Here is a 21,331-nt window from a genome sequence, read left to right on the forward strand (position 1 = left end):
CTACAACCAGACTTAACACGGACACTGGCACCAGAGCCTGCAATAAACCCAGATGCCAACTTTGCTGCCACATACACCCGGACAACACCATTACTGGCCCCAACAACATCACACACACCATCTCTGGACTATTTAATTGCTCATCGTCTAACATTGTGTATGCCATCAAATGCCAACAGTGTCCTTCAGCTCTCTATATTGGACAAACAGGCCAAACCTTACGCCAAAGAATAAACGGACATAAATCTGACATCAAGAATCACAAGACAGAGAAACCAGTAGGAGAACACTTCAATCTCCCAGGACATTCTATACAAGATCTCAAAGTAGCTGTTTTACTACAAAGGAATTTCAGAAATAGACTGGAAAGAGAAGCTGCTGAATTGCAAATCATTACCAAACTTAAAACCATGGAGACACCTGGCCTGAATAAAGACATTGGATTCTTATCTCACTATACATGACAAAGCCATTTTTCACCTTCTCACCCCTTGCTTTTTCCTGTAAGACCTACTGCAGTCGTTAATAGTCGTCAACAGGCTCATCACAGCTATCTGCCAATCACCCATCCCCACCCTCCTCTGAGTAATACCCCTCCCCACCTTCTCACTATATAGAAGGATCTGGCAACTTCTGTTTCAGTGTATCTGAAGAAGTGTGCATGCACACGAAAGCTCATACCAAGAACTAACTTAGTTGGTCTTTAAGGTGCTACTGGAAGGAATTTTTTTTGTTTTGACTATGGCAGACCAACACGGCTACCCATCTGTAACCAGAGCTTGAGAGGACAGCGTAAGAAGTGCTTTGATGAATTAGGCGAAATGCCCATCGTGGCAGACCTCCTCTTGGCCAGGCATAGGCAAACTCCGGCCCTCCAGATGTTTGGGACTACAATTCCCATGATCCCTAGCTAACAGGACCAGTGGTCAGGGATGATGGGAATTGTAGTCCCAAACATCTGGAGGGCTGGAGTTTGCCTATGCCTGCTCTTGGCATTAGTAGCTGCCGCCTCCAAGCAGGCGTTGCCCCTGGGAGGCTTTCAAGATGGGGATAGGCGATTCCTGTATTTTCTGACTGGCTACAACTGTTAGAGCTCTGTGCCGGATTTACCTATAACAGGGGTCTGCAACCCGCGGCTCCGGAGCCGCATGTGGCTCTTTTACACCTTTGCCACGGCTCCAGGGCGGATACTAGCGAGGGGAGGAGGCGCATTGTGCGCCCCGACACTCCCTACTGTGGCGGGCGCTGTACTGGCTGTGACGTCGCATGGGGGCGGTGCGTGCGTTAGTCACGCACCGTCCCGATGTCACCTTCCCGCCCGCTGTCAGATCGCGGCTCCGGAGATATATTTGTTTTAAATGTCGCAATGGTTTTGCGGCTCCCAGGTTTTTTTTCCTTCGAAAACGGGTCCAAGTGGCTCTTTTTGTCTTAAAGGTTGCAGACCCCTGACCTATAAGCTAAACAAGCTATAGCTTAGGGCCCCACTCTCTTGGGGGCCCCCAAAAAATGAAAAGGAAAAAAACCGATGTACATTTCCTAAGTATAAGATAAAAAACAAATTAAATAGAACCTATAGCAACAGTGTTTTGTGTTGTGTAGGCTCCTATTTGTTATGTGCAAATGGCTTTAGATACCTATTGGGTCCATAAATTACCATATAGCATATATTCAACACAAAAAAAGTGACAATTTGTTGTTGACAAAGGACAACTGGACATATAAAGGGCCCAATTACCTTCAGTAGCTTAGGGCCTCATCAAACCTAAATCTGGCTCTCTGTATGTATAAAATGACACCAGACTCATACAAGCGTAACAAGGATTGTTTTTGACAAAGGTAAGCACGACACACGAGCAACATGGACAGGATACTGTGCCATAAAAGAATTCCCCATCAGTTTCACATTTTTGCATATTTGAGGTATGCTTGAACCACAGCATCCGAAACAAAGCCCTCACCTTCAAAGATCTTCCTGGTCAAGCCTGTTATCTCTCTGCCCCATAACTTCCCCACCTCTTAGCATTAGTCACATGGTTACTATGAGGTTTCCTGCTAACAATCTGAGCTTATCCACAATAGGGACGGCAGCCCTACATGGCTTTTGACCACTCTCAACTGCTGCTGTTCGTACCTGAAAATCCTTTCCAAATACCTGATGCCACCTTTCTGCCCTGCTTTGTGTTCTTCACAACTTACTAAGAGGCTGAAGAAAGCAATGTAATGACACATAATCAATTACACTTCATTTTGCTTGCTACACTTATCAGCCTAACATATTTATAGTGGCCTTCAAAAAAAACAACCCAACCTATAAAGTATGGTACTATACATCCTTCTTCAGGTGTACCCAAATTCTCAAGTGTGCATAGAAGATACAAGAGATAACCATGATTTTTTCTAATAGCTGAAACAACTCATTACACATGCTATTTGCACCCATTTTTGAAAAGTATACCTGTCCCATCAGGCTTCCTCTTCGTAAAGGTCCCATTTTGCACTCTGGTGTCTCCTGCTCACACAGGGGTTTGACTTAGCTTGGCCTGCACGGCTGACTTGCAGCACTGCCCTATGTGCATTTATACCACTCAAGCAACAGAAGCCTGTGGCTCTGAGATAAGAGCTATTTGTTTTGGCTCTAAAACTGCCAATTTTATTTACTTGAAATATTCCCTTCACCCAAGGGTCTATGGAATGAAGCAGAAAGGTGTGTTACTATTCTCCTCCCTCCCACCAAAGTTCACAATGGTTGCAACCCAGTGCCAAGAGAGTTTGTATGCCCAGTATATACTCAGCATTTTAGCATCGTGGCATTTTCCTCAGTATGTTGCAAGGGATGATCAATGCTAAAAGCTATTTGCCAATGTCCCCAAGCCAGGAGACAGATGACATCAATTGCATTTTTTGGATCCCCCTAACTGGCACTGAGCTTCAGCTTTTGAGGTTGACTGTTACTTCACAGCACTGCAATTAATGATTGAACCAGGATGTTCATTGGAAACCACCTTTCTTTGGAACACGCATAGGTCTTTCCCCTTGAACATGTTAAAAATCATTTTAGAAATGATTGAAGGTACCGTAACTAAAGGGTTGGGAGAGGATTTCCTTTGCTTCAGAGGTAATGGATACCTCTGAAAAGTATTGGAGTAAAACAATGGCACCTCTCTGGTGTCTCCTTCACTTTCTCAAGAGCCTGTGTCCACCACAAAGGGCATTCTCACAAGCCAGTTCTATTGGCTGCCTACCCCTTCCCAAGTTCTTACCCATTTTGCTTCCAACCCTCACTTGTTGCAATGCCTTATATTCAGATCATGCAATGCTTTTACTTCAATTCCAATGTTTTATTATTTTTGCAAAACCAACATTTGAAATCAGATATGAAAAACAGAAAAGGCACTGTGATTGATACATTGCAGAACAACACATCAGGAGGACCACTCATACCATGTGGTTCAATCTAGCAGTTTGGTTTTATATATAAAAAAAAGATTTAAACATCTGATTTAAAGTCATTCATTTACAGAGTTGCACCGTATGAGTTTCCCTTTGAAATATACTGTCTGTCGTATTTTGTCATGATAGGCCATATGATGGAGGTGAGGAAATCACCTGTTATAGCTGCTAAGAAACTGCAACACACTCCTTAAACTTGCTGGGATCTACTGCATTGCTTGATCACAGTCTAGAGGCTATGGTGGGGGTGGCAGAATGCAGGTGACTGCTACATACCCCTTGCAGCAGAGATAGAGTACTTGTAGTCCTGCAGATGTTCCCTGGCTACAAGTTCCATCATCCTCAACTGGCTGGTGCAGATGTGAGCAGGACTAACACCTGTAGTGCCACAGATCCCACATCCATCCCTTGCAGGGTCAACATTTCAACCCAATTACTCATACCCTTCACTCAGAGCCACATTTGCCCTCAACTGCATGATTAGCTTGTACTTCCAGAGCACAAGAACATCCCTCAAGAAATGGGGTAAAAGGTCCTGCAATCGTATTCCCCATCTTGTATGTTTATTCATTTAGAAGGTAAGTTTATATGCTATGGAAGGGTTAGCCAACATGGTATCCTCCTGATGGTGGACTACAACTTCCATCAGTCACAGCTAGCATGACCAGTTGTCAAGGATGTTCAAGTCCAACATCTGGAGGGCACCAGATTTGCTACCCTTGACATAAGAGAAGGGACTAGCTAAGGAAAAACGGGGTGAGATGAGCAGCCAATGGTGAAAGTTTCTAAATTTTGCAAGCCATGCCTGTGGAAAAGGCACTTAATGCCATATGCAGCAATATAAATTAACTGGATGTTTCAAGATAGCATTAACTCTTCATCAATAGAATGCATGAGAAAGGCAAGTGAGGGACCAGCTACTTTTCTTATTTACAAGTGAATTCTTAATTGATTTGTAAGTCTAGACCTTGAAACCCATTCTAAGAGAGTCCTTTCCCTGTTCTACATGGCCTCACGTTCCACTTTTTGCAAGAGATGAACTTACACAATTCTGAAAACATGAAGGTCATATCATCACTGCCTTCCAAGAACAAAGTTGTTTTGTTCCCCTCAAATCACTGCACCAAAATCTGGCATTTAATTATCTATTGCCCCACAACTGTGATGTATTGATGGCTTGTTACCAGTAATTCTAGTTAATTCTGTGTTCCTTCCCATTGGACTTTGCTGGTTTGTGAACTTAGATATAAGGCCTCTCCTTTCCACTTGCAAGCAAAACACTTTTCAGAAGCTTTCAAAGTTCTAATTAGTACCTCATAATACTAATGGTTTTTGTTTTGGACATATATTTTTGGTGTTCATACTTATTGGATGGGGCAGTTATTCATGTTTTTGAGTGATTTTTGTGAATGAACACTTAATATAGTTATTTTGTTTTATACTTCATATATCTGTTTCATTTTGATATTTTTTTTTTATTGTCGATTGTATGCTGTTGTCTCTGGAAACTGCTTTGTGACTCCTCCTGTGTAAAGCGATACATAAATGGGAGACCTGCTCTAATTCAACTGAGATCAATTGCTGAGCTCTGCTCATTTTGCCTCTAATTGATGGCCCAAGTTTGCATGTCACAATATACCAGGTAATGGTTTGCTGGAATGTGCTTTTCAGAGCTGCTTTTGTCCCTTTCCTGCAAGTGGACCCAAACCATTATCCCTGGCTTAGAATTAGAGCAAAACAAACCATGACCCCAGATTTGGAGGCAACGCTAAGCCAGGAATCATAGTTTCTTTTGCTCTAACAAAGCATCATCAGTAAGCCAAGGACAACCCTTGGCTACAGATCAGGGTATGCCGAGACTGAAACAAACTACAATTTCTGCTTCAGGTGTAATGCTAAGTCAAGGATCACAGTTTATTTCAAGCTAAGTGGCCAAGATCACAATAACTTTGGTGTTCAGTTAGCCACTAGGTATAGTTTCCCATAACATGTGAGTGAAGTGGAACTCACCACAGGCCAAGCTAATTTTCCCGAGAAGTTACTGGAGACAGTTCTCATTCTGTGCAAATGATGCTCAGTGCATTACAGCAGAGTGCTTTTGGACATTTGTGTCAGGCAAATTAAATCCTGCCGGGAGAGTGCCCGTTCTTCGGTTTCTCCCTACTGAAATGCAACACCTGAGGATTGCTAACACATAAACACTGCATTGCATTGCAGTCCCATCTTTTAAGCCCCAACCACCCACCATTTCAAACCCATTCATGCCACTAATCACACCAGCTTGAATGGTTTGTCAATGAGAGAGAAATAGACGTTCCTCAATTTCCTTCCAGTTTCACCATCATGCCACTCCAACTAGCTTAAGAGTCCAGCCATGCTGCAGAGGGAGAAGTGAAGGAACAGCAGAGGGCAGCATGATCTTCAGTCCTTTGTCTGGGGCTACCTGCCATTTCAAAGGTTCAGAGAATCCCAACATAGTCACCTACAACAAGGATACAAAAGTTGTTAATTTGTTACTTTATACAAAAACATTGTAAGATAATTAGGCTGGTTCACATAGCTAGCAATCTCCATATTGGTCTTGCGGAACATGTGGACCCACCAAACAGCTCATAACCTGACTAGTAATGTATATTATGATTGCACATCTTTTCTCAGTGACATGGCCACCCCGCCGCAGCATCCTAGCTGGGCCATGAGCCCAATGCAGGTACTGTGTGTCAATCACGTGGGGAGAACCAGTGAAGAGTAGTGGTTAGTGTTAGACTGGGTGACCAGGGTCCAAATCCCCACTTATCCATGAAGCTCACTAGGTGATCCTGGACCAGTAACAGTCTCTCAGTCTAACCTACCTCACAGGGTTGCTGTGAGGAGAAAATGGAGTGGGGGAGCACAACGTACACTGCTTTAAGCTTCTTGGGGGAATGGTGGGCTATAAACATGAGAAATATAAATAAACAGCTACTGCAAGAAGGATCCCCATTGCACTAAACAACTCACTGTCTTCAAACCATTCAGAATTAGGGTGGAAGGAATGTTCAGAATAAAGCACAATGATTTCAGAAATATCCTCTGCTTCGTAAGAGTTTCCAAGAGAGGAAGAGTATGGAAATGTCAAATTTCAGTTAGGGATAAGGTTTTCACTGTGCTCTTTAAGAGAAAACTGTACCACTGTAAAAACAAACTGTACCAAGATTGTAAGGAGGGGACTGCCCTTATCAAGCTTATTGCAGTTAAGAAAATACCAATAATGAGAAAAAATAACTTTAAGGTACAGACATCTGCCAAGCACTTGCTTACTGGCTTAAGGCCTGAAGAGTCTAGGGATTGTGGGTAGCCTGAACTACTGCTCAAAACTACCGCTGCTTCCTTCCCAACAAGAGGACACATTATCCATCCGCATAGATTGATCTCTTGTTAGAAATGAATAAGTAAAAAGTGATTGCAGAGCACGGGGTAGACCACATACACAGGATGCAAGAGGAAGCAAATAACATTCTTATAAAATGGCATTTAAAGATGTGAATTCTGTTTTCAGATTGCATTTTGCTGTTTAAGTCTATTACAGAACATTCTGGCATGTATCTAGCTACAATTGCCTATTGAAGGGAGGAGCTTCTCTGATTATTTGCAGAAATCTAATTTTCTGAAGAGTCACAGGGCAATTTTAGGAGTGAAAACCTGCGGCTGCTAGATGGCGCAGCAAGATGGCAACATGTGCCAACCATGAAAGCTCTACACTGCCTGCATGTGTGCTACCAGGTTTGATTCAAGGCGTTAGAGATGGCCTAAAAGCCCTAACCGGGACGCGGGTGGCGCTGTCGGTAAAAGCCTCAGTGCCTAGGGCTTGCCGATCGAAAGGTCGGCGGTTCGAATCCCCGCGGCGGGGTGCGCTCCCGTTGCTCGGTCCCAGCGCCTGCCAACCTAGCAGTTCGAAAGCAGCTCCGGGTGCAAGTAGATAAATAGGGACCGCTTACTGGCGGGAAGGTAAACGGCGTTCCGTGCGCCGTGCTGGCTCGCCAGATGCAGCTTGTCACGCTGGCCACGTGACCCGGAAGTGTCTGCGGACAGCGCTGGCTCCCGGCCTCTAGAGTGAGATTAGCGCACAACCCTAGAGTCTGTCAAGACTGGCCCGTACGGGCAGGGGTACCTTTACCTTTTACCTTTAAAAGCCCTAACCAGCTTTGGGCCCAAATATCTGCCAGAGCATCTCCTCCAATGCCAGACAGCTTGATCTTAAGATCAGCCAGTGGAGAGGTGGAGGGAGCAGCTCTGTTCACATCCCCCGCCAGGATTCAGGTTGAGGGGATGCATAGAAGGAACTTATCTGTGGTAAGACCACATCTCTGGAATGACCTCCTCTACAAGTGAATTTCAGTTCAATTTATTTATGCCATCTGGTACTAGAAGATTTACCCTGAGCAGCAATATATGTGTTTTAATTAGCTGTTAGAATTTCCACCCTCATTTGAATATGCTTTAGTTATATTTGCTGTATTTTTGTTGATATGGTTTGATGTATATCACCCTGAGCTCTTTCTGAGACAGACTAATTATAAATATCCCAAATAAATTAATCTCTTGGAAATACTCAGCAACTTGATTGACCAGTGACAGGCTGCCTTCCTATACTGTAGTTACGACTTCTCCTGCTGCCCACCTCACCCAACTGCATTACTTATAGGGAGCAGAGGCTACACCTCTGTGTTAATTTGTGGCCTCCTCACAAAAGGAAGAGAATTTAGGAAGGCACGTGACTGACAAGGAAATGCAAACAATGCACTCCTATCGTTTTCTGGTGTGGGCATCATAGTGACCTGGAGCCAGCTGGAAGACCAGCAAATCTGCAGCCCTAAAGTGGGCAAGAGCAACAAGAGCAGTGCATGGGGTGGGGGAGATGGAAGGAGCTACTTGCCTTCATGCTGGGCAGTTTTCCCTGCCCCTTAGAGGTTAGACCCAGCTAATCAGATAACTGGGGAAGTGCTCTAACAGCGTGAAGATGCAGGTTCAACTCCTGGAATTTCCAGTTAAAAAGATCTCAAGAAGCAGAGCTAGGAGAGAGCTTTGCCCAAGACCACCAGCAGCCACGTTCAGGATCAGGAACAATCTAGCCTCCTCTTGGTCAGTCAGGGTTTAGGTTGCCATCATTTAGCAGAAATCAGTATCCATGAATGGAACACATGAACATGGATAATATGAAGTGATACTTGAACAGGTACTTTGCCTTTCCAGAGCAAATATGCATATGAATCTGATATGGAGATTCCGTGGTACATTTCATTTCAAGCGAAATCCAGCACAACTTCTACTGTATCTTGGCAAAGGTAACTGAGAGGGCATTTATTTGGTCATGCCTGGTATAGACAGACCAATAGCCAGACTAAGGTAATTTCATATTCGTATTGAATACGGGATATTCAAGTTCTTACTAGAGCCATTAAAATTATTCTTTGGCATAACAAAGGCTCAAGAAATGTTAAAAATTACTGAGATGCCAGTAGATGCAATTTTCAGGCCTGCTTTCCCTTCTTTCCTTACTTTAGTAGTTGCAGATGAGACAGGTGATGGAAGAATCAACACACTGCTTTCTGGCCAGGTCAAGAAGATGGCATAGACTGTTTCTCCCTTTGAAGTGTACCTGAGAAAATATATAGCAAAGCAAAGTTGTGGAAACAAACACAAAAGTTCCAAAGCAAAGAAAAAGCATCCATCTTTTGCAGGAGCAGAACATCTGTATCGGAAATACCTTCCCTTGCTGATGTTTGCAGGGATCTAGTGCTTCTTCCACCTTCTCATGTTGTGGCTGCGTGGCCAAGAATGATGAAAGCCTCAAAGTCCACCTTTACACTCACACCCCCTAAAAGCAAACATTGCATGACAGTCTGTCCTTGCTTTTCAACTGCTGCCGTCACCAACATGGAGGTGGGTCTGGCAAGGGCCTGTGGAAACTTTCCATTAGAGTTCTATGCTGGGCCATTCTGTTTCAAATGTTCTCTGCTCCTGAAAGACTTTCAGAATTGGTATTCTCTCATCTCTCCCTCTACTTAGGATTTAGCGCATCACCATGTCATAGCTGATGTATGCAGGGGAGCTCTTAATAGCAAAAAATATTCCTGCATTGAATGAGGGTTGAACTAGATGACCCTCAAGATCCCTTCCAACTCTTCAATTCTGTGATCTACGAAAAGCTGCCTTGGAGATAACTAGTGAAATGACAGTGTGTATCTTTTAGATAAATAAAGTAACTACCCCCAATGTAGCAAATACCAAAAAGTCAACCAAGAAGATTTAAAAGTGTAACCAGCATTTAAACAAAACAAAGCCATTTGTGGTTTCAGATGTTAAATCTAACACAAACCTTCTCATTAAGTAAAATAAAGCAAAACACAGGGAGAAAAGAAAGCATTAATATGAATAGCAAACCTTCATGGGCTTTGGGTGCTGAAAGAGCAGAGAAGTGCAGTCCAATCAAGTACTTTGACAGCCTGTGTCACCTGTGATTGACAATACTTTATGTCTTTTTCTAAGGTGAGGCCTCTTGCATTTCAGTTTCCTTAGAAATACTGCAGCACATGCAAAAGGTTTGCCCTTCTTACTACCTCAGTAAAATAGTGTCTAGGTAATAAAGGCTTATAGAGACTAGATCTTAGTTCACACCTGAATTCATGTAAGATACTACAAAAGGAATTTTGTGTAAGTGTGCTCGTTCCTAAAGAGGTTCTAACACAGTTTACTCATCACATTAAGGCCAATGCAGCAACCAAATATCCATGAAGACACTGTGACATCTCCTCTTGTTGCTATGCAAATAATGGTTAACTACAGATAGATGAAGCATTAGAGGCTACCTCCCTGAATCTTTAAGAAGAAGCCCACTTTTGTATTAGTTTTTGCCATACCATGTGCTGCAAGTGCAATTCTCCTTTTGTATTCTCCATGGCTTTGATTCATAAATGGCCTCCCCATTAATGCCTAGCCACTTCCCAAGGGCTAGGAGCCTCTCTTGGAAGACTGGAGCGATCACCCCTTCTTTTGTGGGTCCCACATTGAGAAGATAGTTTCCACCATAGCTCACAGTTTGCACAAGTTCCTGTGGTAAAGACAGAAGCAGAACATATACACATTTTTAAGTCAAGAGAGAAAGAAAGTCATTCCCCAAAGCAGCAATAAAATTGCAAGTGCCTGTTTAACTAGTTCAGTCCTTTACACTGAGAAAGGATACTCTAGAACAGGGGAGATAACATGTTCAACAATACCTCAAAGACCGCTTCTGCCCATATGAACCAACCTGGACCCTGCACTCATCCTCTGAGGCCCTTCTTCATGTGCCTTCTCTGCTAGAGGTCTGGGCAGTGGCAACATGACAAGGGGCCTTTTCTGCAGGGGCTCCCCATTTGTGGAATGCTCTCCCCAGGGAGGCTCTCCTGGCACTTTCACTACATATCTTTAAGTGCCAGGCAAAAACAGGTCTTTACCCTGTGACCTTTTAGAAGTGAATGGGATGTTTTAATGCCCTTCTCTTTCCTCTTGGTTTTAATGTATCTATGTTTACTGTCTGTTCGTAAGTCGCTTTGGGTTTCACTGGGCAAGATAAAGCAACTAACAAATGTTAAGAATAATATTAATAGTAGTAGTAGTAGCAGTCCAACACATCAGCCACCCCTGCTGTAGAACAACCCACAAATACCTGCCTCCTTTTTCCTGAAAGACTTAGGAAATTCCATAACCTCACAAGTATCCAACATTATAGCAAAATATTCACATTGCAGAATGTATCCTACTGCTCTTGCAGTAATTTCAACAAACTGACTCTGATAAACATACTGTACAAAGCGAAATTTTCACCGAACATAAATATCTTGCATGCTCATGTTGATGCCTCCAACATTTGTGGGGAGGTTTAAGTGTAAGTTGGGAAGAAGGAAAAGGGCCTGTCTGAGCAGGTGTGGTGGTGGCATTTCATGCCAGTTCTTATCCTCTCCTTCGCCTTTTATCTTATGCAGTCCCTTCAAAAGTCAACAAACAGGATGAATGCTTATGGTTTTGCATGGTTTGTTCTCTTTTCAGGTATTCTTCTGTGGTTGTAGGAGGCAGTCGGTTTGGGAAAGATTGAAAAAGCCTTTTTTTTTTAAAGATACTGAGCTTGTCCAGCACCATTTACATGTGTTTAAGCTGAAGTACAAAAGTATCTAGCATTTTCCTAAAGAATGTGGCCTACTTTAACTAGAGATGAGGCTCAATTCAAATCTCTGCTCCGGCTGTTGCAACCTCCAGGCAACTCTCTGCAAGCTTTTGCAACATCATTGCTGGATGGCCAATCCTTGGCCTTTGTTTACACTTCAAAGTGCTCACCTGAATGATGCTGGATTCATCCATGAGTTCATTGATTTGCATGTTGCTTCGATACCCCCAAGATCTTCTGTCAATAGAGCTGCACATCTCCCACTTGTGGTCTGGCAGAGTGCCAGGCTCGTATTTATCTTGACAGTTATAGAAACCTCCATGGTGACAAGAGCAATTGATGCCCCATCGATCATTCACCACTACAGTATCCTAGAGGGAGAGATTCATATGAAAAAACTGCAGCTGTTTTTCCTTATGCTACAATCTTCAATAATTACAGGTGTGTGTGAAATCCTCCAGATAAAACAGAGGTTAATGTTTCAGGATAAAAATGGAAGTATCCAGTGTGTTCTGCTCGTCCACTTTGCTTTGGATCAAAGACCGGGGACAGCAAAACGTGGCCCTATAGATGGCTGTAGAATCCCTGTTAGCACTCTGAAGAAAGTGGCCTCATTCACACAAAACCATGACTTGTGCCTGAGCTGGAACGAGCCTTAACAAAGGCTTGGGCTTGCACCCAGCTCCCTGACAGTGCAGTGAGGAAAAAGACTTTGCTACAGTTTAGTTTCAATGTCACAGAATCCTGGCTTGTTGTCTGCCCATTCCCAGATGACTGCAGCATTGGGTGGCAATCTGCATGTGGGAATGAGCCACTGCTGATGGAACTTCTGTATCATCTCACCTTAAGCAAATGCCTTTCAGATGAGTTTGTACACACATTCAGCTGCCTGGTTGCAGTGACAGACTGGATGAGGGTGCTGGATGGGGATACGCTGCCTATGCTTTAGTATAATGTGTTATATGTGGGGCTACCTCTGAAGAGGCTTCATGAACTTCAGCTGGTGCAAAATCTGGCTGCCATATTTATAAGTGGAACTGGGATGATGAATAATCTAATAACAACGCCAGCCATCTGTACGGGCTTTCAGCTGATTTCCAGGCCAAATTCAAAGTGCTAATTTTAACCTATAAAGTGTCATATGGATGAACACTCTATTGCCTCAGAACCCCCTGGTCATCTCTGGAGCCGTTTTCTGAATACCATCTCCAACGGTGGTGCAGAGAGTCACCACGTGAGAAAGTGCCTTTCCTCTTAGAGGCTCTCTGCCTTTGGATTACCTTCCCCAGAAAGGTGCACCTGGCTGCAAATCTAACATCTTTTCACTGTCGGGTTGGTTGCTTTAAGAAAATACTGTACACCCCAATATTTGAATACTGACATCATTCTCTCGCTAGCTCAATGGAAGGTTTTTAGCTGCTTATGGTTTTACAGTGATTGTGTGTGATTAATTTTATGGCAGGAAGTGCACTCTTGGAGGGACACATAGTGTGATCTTTTTTAGTTATTGTAGTTGTAGGTTTAAATATTTGTTTATAAACCGCCATGAGACCTTTGGGTATAATAAAGCAACACATATATAATCATAACCATAAGCTGATCCTGCATCAGAAGCAATTAATACATCTCACCCCGGAGGAAAGGGAAAGGGGCAGAACTTACAAAGGAGCACAAAAAATATGACAATCCCATATACCAGAAACCATTCTAAGAGATTCATCTCAAATGCAAACAAGGAGACTACCCAGTTCTTAACCTGTTTAACTGATCAGTAAACATGAAGGAAATTGAGATACCTTGACTGGACTGTCATTGTAAAGCCAGGCGAGGAAAGAGGTTGAGTTCCAATAAGTATCTGGTGCCTCCCAGTCTCCATCAGACCAAATGAGATCTGGCTTGTATCTAAGATGGAAGTACCATTGCGTCATAAATCCGAGTTGGTCTTTCTGCAGAGATGAGCCACTAATAGCTGCTTATGGTATTGAATTATTTTGTAAATGTATTACAACAATTTATACCCCACCTTTCTACACCAAGTGTGCTAACTGCACTTGTCTACAAATGACCGGGTGGACAGAAGCCTATTGTGCCAGTGGTCTGCATGCAAGAAACCTACATTCTTATTACAAAACCGGAGTTCTTTGTGCACTACAAACATGTTTTAGAAATGACAATGTTATAGGGTTGCATATGTACTGCAGTTCCATAAAGCATAAAATTGGACACCAGGTACAGAACTTGAGTGGTATTTTTTGTTTTTTTAATGTTCCTAGCTCTCTCGTCTGTAAAGATATGCTTGAAAGTCTGTCAGCATTGTTTGCTGAAATTCTGGAAGCTACTGTGGGCAAAACAAAAGGGGTTGACCTTTACACTCACTAAGACTACAATCCAATGCACCCTTACCTGTGAGCAAACCCCACTGAACACAGTACGATTTCCATCTGAGTAAACATGCCTACAAAGAGCTGAAGGGGATGGGGCAAAGCTTGGCTACCATTTCTAAATAAGTAACCATGACAGGGCCTAAGAGGAAGCGCTTCAGCGGCTTGCCCAGCTATTTCCCCCTCTAAGACTATCAAAACAATAAAAGCATATATAGCCCTGGCATATATATCCTGCCCTTCCTCAAGGAGACCAGGACACTGCATATGAACTTACCCATTTCATCCTCATAACAACCCACCAAGGTAGTTTAAGGGGACACACAGTGAACCATTTGAGATTTCATAGCTACCGTATTTTTCGCTCTATAACACGCACCTGACCATAACACGCACGTAATTTTTAGAGGAGGAAAACAAGAAAAAAAAATATTCTAAACAAAACAGTAGATGTATGATTTTTTTGGTTCATGCTGTGGCCACAGACATGTGATCTGATGGTGAGTTTGGGGTGACCCAGTGCAAAAATCCTGAGGATCCATGTGGATCCGTGCTTTGTAACCACGTTTTAAGTGGGGAGGGAAGGAAAAGCACTCAATGGACAAGGAGCACGTGTGGGGTGTGTGGAGAAGGAGCTTTTCTGTGAGCTGAGCGGGGAGGGAAAGAACACTGTTGCTTTAAAGGTATACTTAAGGTATTTGCCCTGTGCCTGGGGTTTTTTCCATTTAACAGTTTGCAGCCTTTTCCTTCTGCTCCTTGTTTTGAGGCAGAATAGATTTGAGCAAGTGAGGAGGACTTGGATTGCAGGGGATTCGCCATTAGCTGTGTAAAAGCGCTCCTCCTTGCAGCCTGAGTGATAAGCAGCCACCAGCAGCAATAGAATGGAGCACAAAAAAGCGGTAGGGGCACTAGGACCCAGACAATGCTCAAATCTATCCTGCCTGAAAACAGCTGAGAAGCGGGGGGGATAGCCTTTGTTTTTACTTCCTGGTTTTCACTGCTCTCGTGGCTCAGAGCTCCAGGTTGGTTTTTTGTTTTTGCTGCTGGTTGCTTAAATTTTATCCTTCCTGATCCAAGCCCTCCTGTCCCTCTGCAGCCTCACTGCTCCATTTAGAGAGCGTGCGGACCTTTGCTAGCTGAGGCTGCAGCAGCTGTTGCTGGCTACTTTAAAAGCGCTTGCTGGCTTTGAACCGCCTGCCTTCTCCCGGCTCGCTATGGCTCCCGTCTGTCCCTCCTCCCGTGTAAGCGGCTGCTGCCCGCTTTGCTGCCATGGCTCTCCTTCCCTCCCTCCTCCCCGGCTCCTCCGTAGGTAGCTTTAAAGCAAGCAAAGGAGCCCCTCCTCCTGGCTGTAAAGCAAGCAAAGCTAGAGCCGTGCAAAGCCCTGCAAGCGGCTCCCGCTTTGCTTGACTGACGGCAGCCACGGCTCCGGTCCAGTGCATTCGCTCCGTAACACGCACAGGCATTTTCCCTTACTTTCTAGGAGCAAAAAAGTGCGTGTTATGGAGCGAAATTTACGGTAAGTCATGGTTTCAATGTAGGAAACATGGTGGTAGAATGTTGGGACTATGGCAGAGGCGGCCTATGTAACTTTATACAGCCCCATACACTTTGTTCAATGGCGCTTGCTAGGGAGCAAGCATGTAAGTGGAGGTTGTTCAATCTTACCTCAAGACAAGCTCATAAAGCTCAGGCAGGATCTTGCCATAGACAAAAAACTGACTCTTAAAGCCATTTTTTTTGTCCAATAAATAGAGCGGGTTAAACCATTCAAAGAGGGAGTGGTACAGTCCATAGTGTATGTTCCTAAAGATTAAACAAAGGGGGAAACACAGTAATAGAATTAGATAGGTCTGGATGTCAGCAGAAGGCTGTGAAGCCCAGGACCCTGCACAGCAATAAGCTTCCACTCCCCACTTGTTAACCCACATAGATACCTTTCTCTGAGAGCATCCCCCAGTTCACCCACCAAGTCTCGATGGGGCCCCGTATCTACCGAATTCCAGTTCCATGACACGTTGGACCCCCAGTTGGTGAAGCCTTCATGATGCTTTGTCGTCAACACCACATATCTGTAGGAACCAAAGACACAGGATTAGAAGGGAAGAAAATTAATCAACAATATTCCCAAATCTAACAGGGAGGGTAGGTGAGAGCTGGAGAGACTAGACCAAGATGGGCCTTCCCAACTTTGTTAAATCACTTCATTTTCTCTCACTCTGGCTGCACTTCCAGACTGTCACTAATTTCATGTGAGATTCAATCATGTACCAGCTAATTCAGGTTGTACAATTATAGCTGATTGGGAGGTCTCGCAGCAAATCCGCTTCCCCCAAAGGTCTGACTTTTTGCGATAAGCGACAGGAAAATGAACTGGAAAGTTGGGATAACATTTGCTTTGATGCAATGGCATTCAACCACCCCACGAACAAATCAGAATGAATGCTCATTAAATAGCCAATGGCATCTAATCTCCCTGCAACCAAATTAGGACAAATACTTAATAAACAAGTTGGCCTGAAAGACACTATAGTAATGTTTCTATTTTGCCTTCTCCGTGTACAGTACTCTTCAAGACACTGTAAAAACAACTATTGCTCGTGTATTCTGTTATCTTCTGCAAAAACACAGATCTCTTCTTTTATTTTCCCAGTTTGATGACTGAAATTCTCTTTGTACACTCAGATTCACCCTTTCTCCTCCATTCTTATTTCTGGTGCCTGTACAGCTGGGTTTTTTCCATTTCTTGTTTTGCTGGCTTCTGTTTCTTCATTGCCCTGCATTTTGTCCAGTTACTACTTTTCTTTCTTTATTTTCATACTCTGGCCCCTTCTTATCTATCTCTTCCTCTCTGCGAGTGATTGAACTTCTTCCCCAAAATCTTCGACCTCTTGTAACTTCTGCATTGACTTCCCCATTCCACTTCTTTTTGTATCCCTCCCCCTCCCTTTACTGTATTCTATTCTATGGATAAAGGTAAAGGTAAAGGTACCCCTGCCCGTAGGGGCCATTCTTGACAGACTCTAGGGTTGTGCGCTCATCTCACTCTATAGGCCGGGAGCCAGTGCTGTCCGCAGACACTTCCGGGTCACGTGGCCAGTGTGACATCGCTGCTCTGGCAAGCCAGCGCAGCACACGGAACACCGTTTACCTTCCCGCTAGTAAGCGGTCCCTATTTATCTACTTGCACCCGAAGGTGCTTTCGAACTGCTAGGTTGGCAGGCGCTGGGACCGAACGACAGGAGCGCACCCCGCCGCAGGGATTCGAACCGCGACCTTTCGATCGGCAAGTCCTAGGTGCTGAGGCTTTAACCCACAGCGCCACCTGTGTCCCTTATTCTATGGATAAGTCCTTTTAAATCAAGGACAATGCTACTCCGACAGAGTCAGACTCAATGAAGATAATGAACATAACTTAATTCGATTAACTTCAATGGGTCTACTTGAAGTAGGACTTACCCCCCCTGCCCGTATGGGCCAGTCTTGACAGACTCTAGGGTTGTGCGCCCATCTCACTCAAGAGGCCGGGGGCCAGCGCTGTCCGGAGACACTTCCGGGTCACGTGGCCAGCGTGACATCGCTGCTCTGGCGAGCCAGAGCTGCACACGGAAACGCCGTTTACCTTCCCGCTAGTAAGCGGTCCCTATTTATCTACTTGCACCCGGGGGTGCTTTCGAACTGCTAGGTTGGCAGGCGCTGGGACCGAGGCTTTTACCCACAGCGCCACCCGCGTCCCCCGAAGTAGGACTCAGTTGGATACAATTGTATGGCACATACCTTTTGAGGTGTTTCCTCAATAAGCCTATAATTTTAAATTAGATCATCCCAACAGCAATGTCTGGAAAATGGCTAGCCCAGCTTCGTAAGGAGCCTCACCAAGAGATAGGGTGTGCTAGCTGGTCAAGAACTGAATGACTGAGGGAGGACTACAGCAAAACCTTTTGCACCCCAACTCGATAAGACTAATTATCTATCTAGTTCAGCATCCTGTTTCCCACAATGACCAACCAGATGCCTCTGGGAAGTCCCCAAACAGGACATGTCTGAAGGCAATAGTTTTCTCATTGCCACATCTTTCAGCAGGAAATTTCAAAACTTAATTATGTGTTTTAGTATGTATTTTACATTTTTGTACGTCCAAAATCCACTGCATGTCAATTTTATTGGGTGATGCTGTGACAGAATTTAGGAAAGGGCCATAGCTTTGCAGAGCATTTGCTTTGCAGACATAAGATCCCAAGTTCATTCCCTGGCATCTCCAGGTAAAGCTGGAAGAGGAAGTGACACAGTTCAGTGCAACACCTTCATTCTTCTGCAGGTTAAGACTGTACTCAAGCTAGACTCAAGCCTAGAAAATATAGCTATATCCTAATAATTATGAATGCTATAATAGTTTTGCAATGATTTATATTATGAAAGAGCAATGGTGTGTAGTAACAATAATTTTCTATGCAAGAGTATTTTATCCATCGCAGAACAATGAAAATGCCACGCAATAAAAAATATTGTAACATAAATTAAATGAATTATGCGCAGCATTATCCTTTCCAAAGATGCTGTGTAGGAATACTTTGCTATGCGCTACATCATTATGCAAATAACAGATTATACACAGCATAACCACATAATAAAAAGAAAACACTACTATGCAGTTACAAGGCCAGTAGCATTCCATACCAAATTATTAAAAACAGCATTATTACAGCTAAGCGTACAAAGGATAAGGTAAGGCACATAATTCTTTATAAAGTACACCTCCACTTGTAACAATGCTAATTATTCATCCATCTTTAGTTGCAAAAATGCTACAAAGTCCTAATAAGATCCGATATCATTCAATGCGTTTTCATTTTAACAGCTATATATATATATATATATTCCTGATATTGTTTCTGTGACTGTTGTTTTAAACTGCTTTTGTTGTGGTTTTTTTATGTTGTAGCCCACCCTGGGACCTTAGGGTGAAGGGCGGGAAATTCATAACAACAACTGCGATTAACACAGTCCTCGCTGTGCTGTTTGTCACATGGATTATTATACACCATTATTAATTATTTTATTATTATTATTATTATTATTATTATTATTATTATTACTGCTCAGTCGTGCTAAGCCCCAGGCCGGCCGCTATGCAGAAGCGGCCTCTGCTGCCCGCTCCGCCCGTCTGCTGCTGACCTTGCGCCGGCCTGCTGGAAGAGCCGCGCCCACTGTCGGGGCTGGAAGTCGTGGGCGGTGAAGCGGGGGGCGAAGTCCGCGTAGCTGGTGCCAGGCGGGAAGCGCGCCTGGACGAAGCGGTCGAAGTCGGGCTGCTTCTCGCCCCGCCAGTGCCACCAGAACCACTCGGAGCCCCAGGCCGGCACCGAGAAGACTCCCCAGTGGACGAACACGCCGACCTTGGCGGCGTCGAACCAGCCCGGCAGCGGCCGGGCGTCCAAGCTGGGCCAGTCGGGGGTGTAGCGCTGAGGGGGCGCCGAGGCAGAGGCTGCCCCGACGAAGCAGAGCCACGCCGCCGCCGCCGCCCGCAGGAAAAGCCCCCGGCCCGTCTCCATGTCTTTCCCCTCAGCAATCGCCGCTCACAACGGCGCTCGCCGATTGGCGCCAATAAGCGCTTCCCTCGGCCAATCGCAGCCTCGCTCCCATATGCAAATCATGCATAATAAGCGCGCGACCCGCCCGGGGGATGAAAGCGAGCAGCTGATAGTGCGAGGGAGTGAGAGTGGCATATATTATAACGACAGGAGCGGAACTCAAGCAGTTTCCCAAGGGCGTGGGTCTCGAGAAAGGAAATGGGCGGTGTGGCTTGACCAGTACTTCATTTTTTTTAGAAGACTCGCTAGACGGAAGTCTTTCCCAAGGCGGTTTCCATACGAGGTTAAGATAGAAAGGCGTAACAGCAGTCAAAAGGGGGGGAAAGCTGTCGCATAATGATAGCTCCAAAGGCAAGCCGGATGCACTGACTGCAGTACCAGATCCGAGTTCAAATCCTCAGCCATGAAATGCACTAGATGACTTTGGGCCGGTCACCAACTCATAGCCTGACCTAGCTTGAAGGGTTGTTGCGAGGATTAAAAAAGAGGGAGAATCATGTATCCTGCCTCAACTTCCTCATACATAAGTATAATAAATAAAAGTAGCAATAAAAAAAATCCAACTGGCTTACTAATACCATTTCAGAGCACATAAACCTTAAAACTATTATAACACACAACGTCTCTGCCAATGCCATCTGAAACAATGTCCTCAGTGCCTATGTGTGTGTGTGTGTACACACACACACACACACACACATATATATCCCAGGAGGGAATTTCATAGGGTTTTGTTTTGTTTTTGAAATAGTTTTTATTAAAGATTTTCATGAATTACAAAAGAATGTGCAATGTCTCTTTTTTGTTGTTCAGATCAGGGAATTTCATAGTTGTACAGTGGTACCTCTGGTTACGTACTTAATTCGTTCCGGAGGTCCGTTCTTAACCTGAAACTGTTCTTATCTGAAGCACCACTTTAGCTAATGGGGCCTCCCGCTGCTGCTGCTGCGCTGCCGCCACTGCACAATTTCTGTTCTCCTGAAGCAAAGTTCTTAACCCAAGGTACTATTTCTGGGTTAGCAGAGTCTGTAACCTGAGGTACCACTGTAGTGGGATGACCACTAAGAAGGCAGGTCATATCTGCCAGCCAAACTGGTTGTACTGGTTGGTCTCTTCTGCAGCTTATCTTAAAGAAAAGGCAGACTGGTAGAGCTGGAGGCAACCTGGATCCAAATGGTTTGACAGCAGGCTCTTCTTCCATCTCACACAGCATGAGGCCTGGGTTTTTTTTGGGGGGGGGGGACTGATTTACTGCTTAACTTTGCTTACCCCTGGGCTGACGCTCCACATGACTGGTTCAGCCATGAATGCTTCCTCCTTCAGCCATGACACTACCACACTATGAATTCTTGGTTCTGGCAAGTGTCATAGGGCAGTGTGTAAATGCTACTCGTGTTTATTTTAATATAACTACATTTATAGCCAACCTTTTCTCCAAGGAGCTCAAGCTGGTGTATATGGTTCTCCCCTCCCCCATTTTATCCTCACAAGAACCCTGTGAGGTAGGTTAGCCTTCATAGCTGAGTGAGGATTTGAACTCTGGTCTCCCAGGTCCCAGTCCATCCCTCGATAAGCACTGAAGGGTACAACCTTCACGGGTAATCAGTTTTAACTTGCCTGGCATCTTGTATAAGACTTAAGTGTACACATGGAGCTGAATACACATGGGTAGAGATCGTAGGGGTCAAAATGGGCTGCGCTACTGCAGGTTGGTCACATTTTTGTGTCTTCCT

The 21,331-nt window shown here is 44.4% G+C and overlaps 1 protein-coding gene across 1 annotated transcript; it reads right to left on the reverse strand.

Moving 5' to 3' along the window:
- Nucleotides 1–5,340: 5,340 nt before the first annotated feature.
- On the reverse strand, nucleotides 5,341–19,585 carry FUCA1 (alpha-L-fucosidase 1). The gene is made up of 8 exons (XM_028738874.2): nucleotides 19,186–19,585; nucleotides 15,948–16,082; nucleotides 15,679–15,816; nucleotides 13,429–13,534; nucleotides 11,803–12,003; nucleotides 10,350–10,540; nucleotides 8,989–9,088; nucleotides 5,341–5,932 (listed from the first exon to the last, which is right to left on the reverse strand). The coding sequence occupies exons 1-8, from the start codon at nucleotides 19,557–19,559 to the stop codon at nucleotides 5,792–5,794; spliced, it is 1,386 nt and encodes a 461-aa protein (XP_028594707.2). The 5' UTR covers nucleotides 19,560–19,585; the 3' UTR covers nucleotides 5,341–5,791.
- Nucleotides 19,586–21,331: the final 1,746 nt, after the last annotated feature.

The sequence above is a fragment of the Podarcis muralis genome, chromosome 7, assembly GCF_964188315.1.
Source record: "Podarcis muralis chromosome 7, rPodMur119.hap1.1, whole genome shotgun sequence".
NCBI lineage: Eukaryota > Metazoa > Chordata > Lepidosauria > Squamata > Lacertidae > Podarcis > Podarcis muralis.